The 11233-nt window shown below is 56.1% G+C and overlaps 5 protein-coding genes across 5 annotated transcripts; 2 read left to right on the top strand and 3 right to left on the bottom strand.

The window, feature by feature from the left end:
• Nucleotides 1-1329: 1329 nt before the first annotated feature.
• On the top strand, nucleotides 1330-2676 carry EsH8_IV_000042 (Lactonase, 7-bladed beta-propeller-domain-containing protein; the record flags this gene model as incomplete). The annotated part of the gene is made up of 3 exons (XM_083264932.1): nucleotides 1330-1587; nucleotides 1677-1786; nucleotides 1845-2676. The coding sequence occupies 3 exons, from the start codon at nucleotides 1330-1332 to the stop codon at nucleotides 2674-2676; spliced, it is 1200 nt and encodes a 399-aa protein (XP_083123827.1).
• Nucleotides 2677-3588: 912 nt separating this feature from the next.
• Nucleotides 3589-4068, top strand: EsH8_IV_000041 (KIAA1143 family protein; the record flags this gene model as incomplete). Its single annotated transcript, XM_083264931.1, has 1 exon — nucleotides 3589-4068. The coding sequence occupies one exon, from the start codon at nucleotides 3589-3591 to the stop codon at nucleotides 4066-4068; it is 480 nt and encodes a 159-aa protein (XP_083123826.1).
• A 314-nt stretch (nucleotides 4069-4382) lies between these two features.
• Nucleotides 4383-5371, bottom strand: EsH8_IV_000040 (cytochrome c oxidase subunit IV; the record flags this gene model as incomplete). The annotated part of the gene is made up of 5 exons (XM_083264930.1): nucleotides 4383-4550; nucleotides 4614-4714; nucleotides 4779-4937; nucleotides 5117-5170; nucleotides 5281-5371. The coding sequence occupies 5 exons, from the start codon at nucleotides 5369-5371 to the stop codon at nucleotides 4383-4385; spliced, it is 573 nt and encodes a 190-aa protein (XP_083123825.1).
• A 508-nt stretch (nucleotides 5372-5879) lies between these two features.
• EsH8_IV_000039 (uncharacterized protein) lies at nucleotides 5880-7769 on the bottom strand (the record flags this gene model as incomplete). Its single annotated transcript, XM_083264929.1, has 1 exon — nucleotides 5880-7769. One exon carries the CDS (start codon nucleotides 7767-7769, stop codon nucleotides 5880-5882), a length of 1890 nt encoding a protein of 629 aa, XP_083123824.1.
• Nucleotides 7770-8254: 485 nt separating this feature from the next.
• Nucleotides 8255-9417, bottom strand: EsH8_IV_000038 (thioesterase-like superfamily-domain-containing protein; the record flags this gene model as incomplete). Its single annotated transcript, XM_083264928.1, has 2 exons — nucleotides 8255-9076; nucleotides 9133-9417. The coding sequence occupies 2 exons, from the start codon at nucleotides 9415-9417 to the stop codon at nucleotides 8255-8257; spliced, it is 1107 nt and encodes a 368-aa protein (XP_083123823.1).
• Nucleotides 9418-11233: the final 1816 nt, after the last annotated feature.

The following is an 11233-nucleotide window of genomic DNA, read 5'->3' as shown; positions in this document are numbered from 1 at the left end:
CTCTGGTCTTTTGGTCACAAGTCTTGCCTTGCCTGGTTCCGGTTCCCACCGGGGCGATACGGGAGTCACTTTTTTGACATGTCTGGGGGCCTCTTGGTGAGCCGTTCAAGTCATTGTGGACCATATACCCAGGCCTACGTTCCTGTGGCCTGCCCGAGTTTGCTCGCTGTTTGCCGCCAAACTGAAAAGAGAAGCGGCTTGTGGCTGGGGCGGGTGATGACAGGATTCAACCAAACCCCGTCGACTATTCGGTCTGCACCTTGCACTCGACCGGGCTTAACTGGGCTTGACTGGGCTTGAGTGACGCTCGCCCCCGCCTGCTGCGTGCCTGCGTCGAGGAAACATGCGACTGGACGCCCAGACGCCAGCCGCCGCCTCGGACGAAGAGGATAGATGGGTGGATGGATGGATGGTGCTGCTGCGAACCAGCCGCAGATGGTACAACAGGGAAACAAAAGGTGCAAAAAACAATGGGGCATTTTCAGGGGCTCTTGGGGCCTGGCGGGCAGGTTGTGCAACGTACCCAGCCAACGGGGTCGCCCATTGTTGGCCCCTCGCCAATCGTTTCCTCATTGTAAGCCGCGGCCCTGACATCCCTTGCCGTTCGCGTCTTTGCTTTGCTCTGCTTTGCTCCCCGGACAAGACACTGCTGTTCTAAAGGATTCGAGATGCGGAGCCCGACCCGACCCCAATGACCCAATGACCTAAGCAGCAGACATGCATAGAAGGAGGGAAAAGGGGGGGCTTTGTGAGTTTAGTGGCCGTGAGGCGGTTCGCAGGCTAGCCGACTGGGCTTGTCATCCCATCTCACCCTATCCCTTCCATTCACTCAGCCGTGGCTGGGGCATGAGTGAGGTCCGCAATGGTCAGGATGGGACCAGAGTCAAAAAAACCAGGTGCAGATGTGCACGCACAGTCTTCCTGGGTTCCCTTGTGTGTGTGTGTGTGTGTGTGTGTGTGGCCATCTTATAAGGTTGTGTGGTCCTGCCTCTGCTGTTCCTGGGCTTTATATTCGGATGAAGTCTCAGCTTGCGTATTCACTTTAGCAACAACAATAATCATCACCCCAACTTTGTATTAAACTCATCCCATCCTCTTCCTTCCTCTTCGGCATAAGACCAAAAAATAATAAGGATTCACCCACAACGCAGCCACTCCTTCCTTCGTTGTAACTGCGCCGCCTCTTCAACTCTCACTCGGGTTTTTATTCTGCGCTCTCCCTCACTCACTCGCACACACACACTTTCTCTATTAAACACAAACACTCTCCTCGGCTCACCTCAAGTCTCTCACTTTGCGGCTCACACGAAAGAAAGAAAAAAAGTCACGATGCGCTTCACTTCTGTGATCTTGTCGGCTGCCGCCGCTTCGGCCGCAGCCATCGCTAGACAGGAGACGCCTGCTACCACGGCCAAGATCCTGATCGGTGCCCCTGCCACCATCGCGGTTGCCAACTATGACGGCACGTCGTTCAAGATCGTCGCCAACGACTCTCAGCCTGGCACCGGCCCCAGCTGGATGGTCTTCAAGGAGCCCAACCTGATCTACGCCGTCGACGAGAACAGCAACAACACGCGCCTGTTCAACGTAAGCCATCTCTTTCCCCTTGCTTTTCTCTCTCTCTCTCTCTCTCTCAGCACCTTCCTCTGAGAATTCCTTGCTGACATCTTTTTCAGTTTGATACCACTACCAACGAGCTCAAGCTCGTCCAGAGCGTCGCTGGCTCCACCGGTGTCGTCTCCCTTGAGTTCAACTCTGACAAGACCCGTCTCGTGGGCGCTGCTTAGTAAGTTTCACCGCCCTACGCATACCTCTGACCTATCCGACTAACACCCTCCCTCCAGCGGCCAGGGTACCATCGATGTCTGGGACATTTCCGACGGAACCTCCCTCAAGCTCCTCAAGACGCTCAAATCCGACGACCCCCTCGGCCCCAACGCCGTTCGCCAGGACAAGCCTCACCCGCACCAGGCCGTCCTCGACCCCTCGGGCCGCTTCTTCGCCGTCAACGACCTCGGCACCGACACCATCCTTATCATCGACTCCAAGGACGACGCCTACGACATCACCTCCCACAACCGCGTCGTCACCGCCGGCTGCGGCCCCCGCCACGGCGCCTGGTACCCGTCCAAGGCCGCCAAGCCCTCGCACTACCTCGTCGTCTGCGAGCTCCAGAACACGGTCGAGGTCTTCTCCGTCTCCAACAACGGCTCCTCCATCGCCCTCACCCGCACCCAGAAGCTGAGCTCCTTCGGCGCGGCCTTCCCCCCCGCCAACGCCACCTCCGCCGCCGTGGGCGAGATCGTCGTCTCGGGCGACGGCAACGACGTGTACGTCTCGAACCGCCTCACCGGCAACGAGACGGACTCCATCGCGCACTTCAAGGTCAAGAAGCAGGCGTCGGCCGGCGGATCCCCCTGCAAGGCGAGCAACGGTAGCATCGCGCTCGAGTTCGTCGACTCCGTCTCCTCCGGCGGCATGCTCCCGCGCATGTTCAGCCTGTCCAAGGACGACAAGACGCTCTTCTCCACGAACCAGCAGGGAGACCTCGGACTGCTGGCCTTCGGCCGTGCCCAGGACGCGGGCAAGCTCAGCGCCACCGCCGTGGCGTCACTCCCGGCGTCGCTGTTTGGAGAGGTGGGCTTCGGACCCCAGTTTGCGCTGCAGATCGTGTAAAGCAGGTTCGGAGTGTCTCCGTCTTCTTCTTTTTTTTTGTTTTGCCCCAAGGGAATGAGTTTTTACGACATCGGGCTTCGGCGTTACAACGGCTAGATGGCGTTGGAGGGCGGAACATGAGTGGCTGGCACAGACATGATACCGCTTGTTTTCACTCGGGTTTCGCTGTATTAGATACCATGATCATTAATTAGAGTCAACCGCCTCGCAAGATAGAGGTCTCAATCAGATACGTCATCTGAAATGCCGTTTGTCCCGTTCGGGTCGTGTCTACATGTGCTGATGCTGTGATTTGAGTACGACTGCCATCATGGCAGACCTAACAAGACGCGGTGTAATGGCGTGTTTGATCTTGATGGTCTCCGAGTGAGAGGGCGGTGAGTCCGTAGACAAGGAAGATATATGATGGGAAAAGAGAGGATGAAGAAAGTTGGACTGAGGGGACGGGACGGGACGTCGTGAAGACGACGACGGCGAGGCGTTTAGATTAAGCTGGAGCGGAACCCTGATGGGTCGGTCACCGGGCCGGTAGCGAGTGTCCACTGTAAATTAGCGACGTGCCGACGCGCTACGACCACGGAGAGCCCGCTAACCGGCTAGGACATCCGCTAAAGACTCTGATTGACCACTGAAAGAACCTCCTCACCTCCCCCCCACCACATCCCTCCAGACAGACATCCAGAACGGGACGCACGCATCGGGAAAACGGCCTTGCCCGTCGCACCCTCAAAACATTTAAACACCCACCAGCGACCTCGCCCCTGGTACGAAGCGTCGCGCCCGTCTGGGGAAAACAGGCATGATCTGAACGACCTCGAATCCGAAACTACCCTTTACGAGAAGAAAAAAACAGGCCCGTCGGAAATTTGCGCTCGAACCCCCCCGGCAACAGCCGCAGCCGCCGCCGCCGCCATGTCGGACAAGATCACCTCCAAAAACCTCTCGTACGACACAAACATCCCGCCCTTCCTGCGCGCCCTCCACGCCCAGGCGGCCGGCAACGCCGCGGACCCGGACCCCATCCTCTCGAAACGGCGGCGGGCGGGCAAGAAGCGCTCCGAGAGCGAGGAGGCCGAGGACGCGCCGCTCGTGGTGGACGAGGATGGCAACGTCGTCGACGTGAGGGTGGACAAGGACGGGGGCGTCGACGAGGACCAGTTGAAGAAGGACGGGGAGGGTGGGGAGGCGAAGGAGGCCGAGGAGAAGAAGAGGGAGGCGGAAAAGGTCGCGGGGATTGGGGCGGGCAAGAAGAGGAAGGCCGGAAAGGTCGTTGGCGCCGATGCCGCCGAGCCTGAGGACAAGGACGCGCCGGAGAAGGATGACAAGAGTTCAAAGACAAAGGTCGCCAAGAAGAAGGGCAAGAAGATCAAGCTGAGCTTCGACCCTGAATGAGGGATTCCCAGGGTCAGGACGAGCATCTCATTATCATCTGCCAGGCCGCCGAGACGGCTGGCAGAGCCGTCGCTCAAGCACACTACATATAGCTGCCCGAGCCGTAGCCGGCCGTCATCCATCGCGACTCGGTAGTCACTGGTCAGTTGGAACGAGCTGAGGAGACGCCGCGACAGGCATGTCCGGGAGAAAAAGGTTCTATACAGCCACAACTAAGGTAATCTACACATCTGCCGTGCTCACTCCAGAGCAAACCCGATGCCGTCTCACCCCCAGTCTTCTTGCTACTACAAGTCCACCATCAGATAAGGCATTTATTGGTATCGGTACTCGGGCTTGATGAAGTCGGCAAAGGTCTTGGGCTCCTCGTAGCCGTGGCCGTGGTGGTGGTCGTGGTGGTGGTCCTCGGCGGGGCCGACGTAGTCCATCTTGTAGACGGAGCCGCACTCGGGGCAGCGCTCGACGGGGCGGTCGCGGGAGATCTGCAATAGTTTGGTCAGGCCACAAAGCTCTTCAGCGGCTCAATCGGGATAGCGGGCACGTACGGTCAGCCAGATGGTGGTGTGGGAGTCGACGGGGACACCGGTGCAGCCGAGGTACTGCTCATCGCCGGCAGAGCGGACGGAGATGGGGTTCTCGACGGTGCCTGTGTCAATTGATTAGATTTTTTGCACATCGGTCGGGGGGAGAATGGGGGGATCATCTCGTACCCAAGCGGGAGGAGTCGAGGGGGCGCATGTCGAAGATGTCGACGCCCTCCATCTTTCCGAGAATCTCGAGACGCTCGAGACCGGTGGACTGCTCGAGGTCGGTGGGGATGGAACCGGGCTTAGCACCGGGACCAACGAGGTCCTCCTCGACCTTGATCTCTGTATTGTTGCAATTGACACGATTAGCCTCGTTCTCCTTTCTTTCATTGTCCGAAATGTTGCCGCCGATCCATCGTACGACGCGGTCCGAAGGGATGCGGTGGTGCCTGGGCATTCCGGAGGACCGCGCCGGCGGGAGGTGCGGACGGTAATTTCGATTCAATTGACGGAGCCCTTACCGCTGATGGTCTTGTAGGTCTTGGCGGGAGCAGAGCTGTTGGAGCTGGCGTCGCCTGTTGTGGCCACGGATGGCCGTGAGGTCAGCGATATGGGAACTCTCGGGATGGCGTCGTCCAACGCTTATTTTTTTCCTCGGGATTTGGGACTCATTTGGGAATCGTACGGCGGATCATGGAGGTCGCGAAAGTGCGTCTGGCGAGGGGAGCGACGGCCGCCCGGCGGGCGACGGCGATGGCGGAGCGTTGCAGAAACATGGCGACGGCAATTGGGGGAGAGGGGAGAGGTTCGTTGTTGTGACGTCGGGTTTGGTTGAAGAGAGAGGGATTTGTCGATGGCCTGATTTGATGGTTTGATGTTGCGGCTGTCGGGTAAGGTACGGGAGCCACTCAGAGCACTGGCCAAGGTACTTGCCGTAACCGGCATCATAAGCGACCACGTGTCACGTGATGCCGGGATTACCAAATGAGAGCTGTGACATTACAGAGCTTTCCGCTTTTGACCGACAATGATCCTTTGGACACTCATATAGGATGCGAATGGCATGATCTGGTATGATTGAGCAGTCTGGACGATAATCTACATCTTTCGTGCCAATTATCTTCAGATCCCTTCATCCAGAATTAACCCCCAAGGTTGTGACTTGGACACCCCTGAAAACGAATGTTGCCCCAAGAGTCCAACTCGGCCAGCATTTCATTCCATGTGCATATCTAGTGCTCATCGAAAGCGTCCCCGTTGGAGTCTCTCAATTTCCAATCGCACCTAGATGTACGACTCCAATGACTCACGCTCGGTGCAGGGCAGCCACGGAAATACAAATCCATGAGATACCTTTTTCCCGGTCTTCGGGAAAGGACTATTTCTGGCGTGTATCTGGATCTCGGCGTTTGGATCTCCCGGGACATCTTGCATGGCTTTGGAGAAGTCATCATTCTGGTCTCCAACTTGGTGTTGGCTTGCTTCGTCACTACCAACTCTGCGTATCTTTGGGGTAAGAGATGCTGCTTCAGCGCCCTCATTGATATTGCTGCGCACTGAAGCGCCATCGCCAGTTGCCTCTTTCACTGTGTCGTTCTGTGAGGGATCGCCTCCTGTTGTGGCTCCCTTGGCGAAATCCCGAATCTGTGCCTCAACTCCTGTTCGTACTGATGACACGGCATGCTCTTCATTCATATGCATTTCTGGCATGGGCGCAGAGAGATCTGAACTCGGGCTTTCGGTCGAGGATCTAGGCCGCAATGAAAGTTGGATTTCCGTTAGGCCAACTGCCTTGCGTGGCTTCTTAGCCAGCGGTACTTTACTGCCATTCTCTTCAGAAGGCTGTTGCTCAATCGCTGCCCAAGATTGTCGCCTCTTGTGCCGATTTTGTTCTGTTAAGGTCGTCGGGGTTTGCAATCTGACGGGAGATCTTGATTCCGGCGCACCCGTCAGGTCAATGATAGGTATTGCGACAGTGAGTGGCGTAGGTTGCTGCTGCTGGTCAAGAGCTTCAAGGGGTCCACGGGATCCATGAGATGGTGTCGTAGACTGCCCTGGAGCCAGAAACGAGCTGTTCTCGTTGGCACCGGCTGCAGTGCGTGGCACCTGGTCTTTTGCAGGAGACAGTCCTTTGTATTTGCGGTTATAAAAGTTGTAGTCACCCATGTGCTGCGCGCCTCTGACCTCAGCCCTCCGGAGAATGTCGTCGTATGCGGGGTGATCTTCGTTGATGATGACACGGCAGAAGGTTTTGATAGCAGTGTGCGGCTGCCGGTCAAGGGACACACTCATCCTCCATAGAAGAAAATACAAAGGCGGCATACCCAGCTCGCCGCGCTCGTAGAGCGCATTAAGACGACTGAGTATGTTGCAGATCTTGTAGAGGACATGCGACACGCAAAGTCCGGTCTCGGGCAGGTGTTCTTTGGCCATGAGCTGGTTCGGGTGGGCCGTCCTTCCGGGGTGAAACCATTTTCTGATGACCCTGGCTTCGTTCATCTTGCGTTGGTACCTCTTGAATTCCTTCTCGGCGTCCTCCTTCTCTTCTGCCGAGGGCGTTCCGGGCTGGGCTGGTTGTCGCCTGAGTTCGACGTCGTGTTGGTACTCTCGTTCCACGCGATCTTCGTTCACAGCATCCCCGAATTTGATCCAATGCGACTTCCAGTACGGGTCATCCTCGCTGATGGGCAGTACCGGAACACCTCGAAGCATGGCAGGACTGTTGAAAGTCTTGCCATCATCACTAAAGGTGAAGACCTGGCTTTTCAGGGTGCTCGTAACTGCTAGGAGCTCCGCAGCTTCACCATTGTCTTTGACATCTGGCGCATGTGTGGATTCGACTGGTGGAATAGCTGCAATTTTTGCTTCCCTTCTCCTCAACTTGTCTTTCAAGATGGCGATTCCTTCTCTCTTTTCATCAAGTGTGTCGCAAATATCGGCACACTTGGCTTGAGCCTGTCGGATGGCATTGTCAATATCAGTCGTCGGCCCATCGTGGCTGAGTCGATCGCATTCCAAGTCTTGGATCTGGCCTTGCTTATATGCGATTTGAGTCTCGATCATGTCTGCTTCAGCTTCGGCATCACGGATGGCGTCTTTCAATCTAGCAATGGATGACAGAAGGTGCGGACGTTGGGCAGGCAAGACGGATCGGGATGGGGATGTAAACTCCATTTCGAAATTGAAAGCAACTGCGGCGTAAGAATATCAGCAATCAAATGAAATCTTCCCTCGAATTGAAATTGAATCCAATTATCCTAATCACCTTCCACTTTGATAGAAGAGGTTTGAAGCGACAAGCATACGGTTTGCGGGGGTTGGTTTAAATTTCAAGGTGTAAAAGTGCGAGAAAGTTGGCTGGTGTGAGAAGGAAGCAGGTGGACAGCATGGCTCCTTACAAAAGGCAATATGGCAAGTGCCTGTTACAACGCTCCTGCTTCACGATGTACTTATAAATGGCTACGATGCATAATTAGAACACAAAAGAAAAGCCTACTTCAATACCGATAAAACCAACCGCGAGCATTTATTGGGGCTTTTCATAAGGAGATCGAACCAGCTCAGCTCAGCTCATTGTTCTTGGTCTATCTATGCCACTGTGAAGTCTATACATGTTTCAAACACCTGGCATACAATGTTTTAGTACAATCATCACATCGTCACAGCTTCTCGCTTTCCACCTTCCGTTCCCTAACAATGCCGTCCTGGTATCCAGTAGCAACGTGAATACCCTCGGGACTCCACATCTTACACACCAAGGCCCCTCGCCCCTGACCAACCCGAGCGAACGATGCTTCTTGAATCCACCACCCTTCGTCTGGCCCCGAAGGATCCCTCATCACAGCCTGGTCGGCATTGACGTGGATGACGAACTTGTACGTCAAGCTGGCTGCCGTCCCTAGGTTCCACCCGAGCCCAACGTGGTTCCCTATCATCAATAGCCCATTGCGGTCCGACTCGAATGCATGAACGCAAACATGCGAGTTCGGGTCATCAGCCGGTAGCGGCGCCTTGAGACGATACAAGAGGAGCTCCCTCCTTTCCGGCACTGGTTTTCCTTCGTTGTATGCCGTCAAGTCGACCTTGTGCATGTCCACGATGGGGAAAGTACCTGGCCCAGCATCCGGGAACATGGCCTTGATTTCCTCTATGTCCACAGGCGGTGAGTAGGGCCAGTCTCTCGGCGACTTGGTTTCGAGCACGTCGGCAAACCGCTTCTGTGGAGGTTCTTCCTGCGCGCTGACGCGGCCTTCCTCTGGTCGTTTGAATGTGCAGATGCAGCTGAAGCATACATCGCCAAGTGGTCCTTCCGCATCCTCGAGAGAGAAGTTGTCCTCATAATCATTGCGTTTGCTTGTTTCTCGCGGTTGCCGTGCAGTGACCAACCGAGAGCAGAATGTTCTGCTTGTTGAGAGACTTGAGACCTCATACACGAACGGCCTGTCCGACTTGGCGGCAGCAGAGAAAACGCCTTGGATGGTCTGAATGAGGTGTTAGCGGTAAGCATCTGCCTCGGCAGCATGGCTGGAATTCGTACATGAAGTCCAAAGTCACCTGTCCCGGCCCCGGATCCCGCAGGCTCCTCCTCTCGAATAGCCCGGCACGCGGCGAGAGGCGCCTGGCAGTAGACGTGGCCTCCATACGCAGGTCGAGGATCTGCCTTGGACCCGCGACCTTTGCCCCCAACAAGATCAGAACCGGGCACCCAAGCATGGTACAGACTCATGTACCGTTTGACTTTGTTGCCGTTGGGAGACGTCTGGCTTGGAGGCGTCGGCAGCGGGGCGAGTGCCATGACATCGTGGAACAAGAGCTTGGACATGGCGAGGGGAAAACAAGCGACGAAACCGAGAAAGGGTATCAAGAACGCTGAGAGTAAAATCGGTAATCAGTTCAATACCCACGAAGCAAAGCCAAAAGTCCTGTGAAGGTTCATGTGATGAGTTTTGCTGGACAACAATGATAGGTTGGGGAGCTTTGGTGGAAAGGTTGACATGTACTTGAGCATAGCTTAGGTTGCTTTCGCCCAACCGATTCCTGGGATGTAGGTGTCGGACAATTGAACCTCGGGACGAGTGGTCTGTGGCGGGGCCGTGGCCGTGCGCACCGGGGACCCTCCTCCATACTTTCGGTGCGGAGCCGAGGTATATATTTGAGGGGAAGTCCAAGGGTCTCTTAGGGAGTTGGCAGTGTATGTAGTTAGGGTGTTGCTGCATTGCTGCAGCGGGCTCATTGTCTTCTTCCAGGGAGTGCCGTAGCAGCCTGTGGGGACGCCGGTCGCTCTCCGGGGAATACCCATATTTCCTCGGGCTTGCCACGACGGAAAATGACCGGCCGCCGGTGAATTAACACCGATCATATCGGGGTGCACACGGCATGGTCGAAAACCATGCCAGGTGGCTAAAGGAACAAGGGGCGATCTCATATTGCTCAGCATGGATGGTGGTAGGGAGACGCTGTGCAGCCCAGTCAGGCAAGGTACCAAACCGCGCTTTGACAGCAGTTCATCACCCCAAGTTCCCCTCAGGCGGTCCAAAGCCGCTGCTACCCCCTAAGTTGCCTGCGACAGCTATCCCATCTGCAACTGGTTGCCCAGAGCTGACAGGGCCTTATTTTTCCACAGACCGAGAACAGAACACACCACAACCGGCACCCCTTGGTTGGGTCATCACCTTACACTTGCGGCCTGGCGCCGTCTTGGCTCTGGTATGCCTGCTTGTCAGCGACTTTTTGACAAGTGATGGGAGCCGTGGCCGCTTGTCCATGAAGGGTAGCTGAATAATGAACTGGCTCCATCTATGCCCTGGCTGACTCGATAGAACCGGGGTTGCTATGCAGCCTGCTGCAGGATGCGGGCGTTCCAGCCCTCCGGTTGACTGTCTCTAGGATGGGAATTATTGGCATTATTTTTGTCGACTGACAGAAAGACGCAGGCCTGGAAAGGGAGGAGCTTAGGAGATGCTTCGGAGTGTTCACCACTCGCTTTTTGTCTCGACACACACTTTCAGGGCGAGAGAGCGAGGGTCGGACAACGTTCAGAGCTTAGGACATGCGGCAGGGGCCCCCCTTGCACGCTCTCTTCTTGTCTTTGCTGCAACTGACAGTCGAAGCCAAATCGCTCATCAGCTTCTCAGTGCCCAGTGACATCTCGAGACCATCAACCGGCCCCCCCAGCTCATTGGACGGGCACTTCCTCTCCCAGCCCAATATCACTCATGAATTAAATCTCCTAGCCTGCGCGTGACCCTCCCATTCTGTCTCTAGCGGCACACTGCCAGCAAGCAAACAAAAAGGCCGCTACCCATCCCCAGCACCCTAGGTGGGCGAAACGACCCGTCGCGCGATGCCATTCTGGGTATCCCGCATCGAAAGCCTCACCTCGCCTCTCAGCTCTGTGGCAGGCGATGAGCGGGCCTCGGAACAATTCTCGTTGGATCAGGCATGAGCAGCAACACTGCATGATGCACGCCGTACTCGCCCGTGTGGTACTTGACCACAATGCACCAACTGAAGCACACGAGAGCTGGACGGGGAACCTGAGGGACGAGCTGGAGGGTTGGGTTCCCCGCAAACTGAGGTAGCAAATGAGAGACGGGCGGTGAGCATTTTAGCGATACACTGCGTTTCTGTAGGCTAGT

Source organism: Colletotrichum jinshuiense, chromosome 4 (genome assembly GCF_051148585.1).
Source record: "Colletotrichum jinshuiense chromosome 4, complete sequence".
NCBI lineage: Eukaryota > Fungi > Ascomycota > Sordariomycetes > Glomerellales > Glomerellaceae > Colletotrichum > Colletotrichum jinshuiense.
Note: the sequence above shows the minus strand (reverse complement) of the source record. Positions and strands in the feature narration are given on the sequence as shown.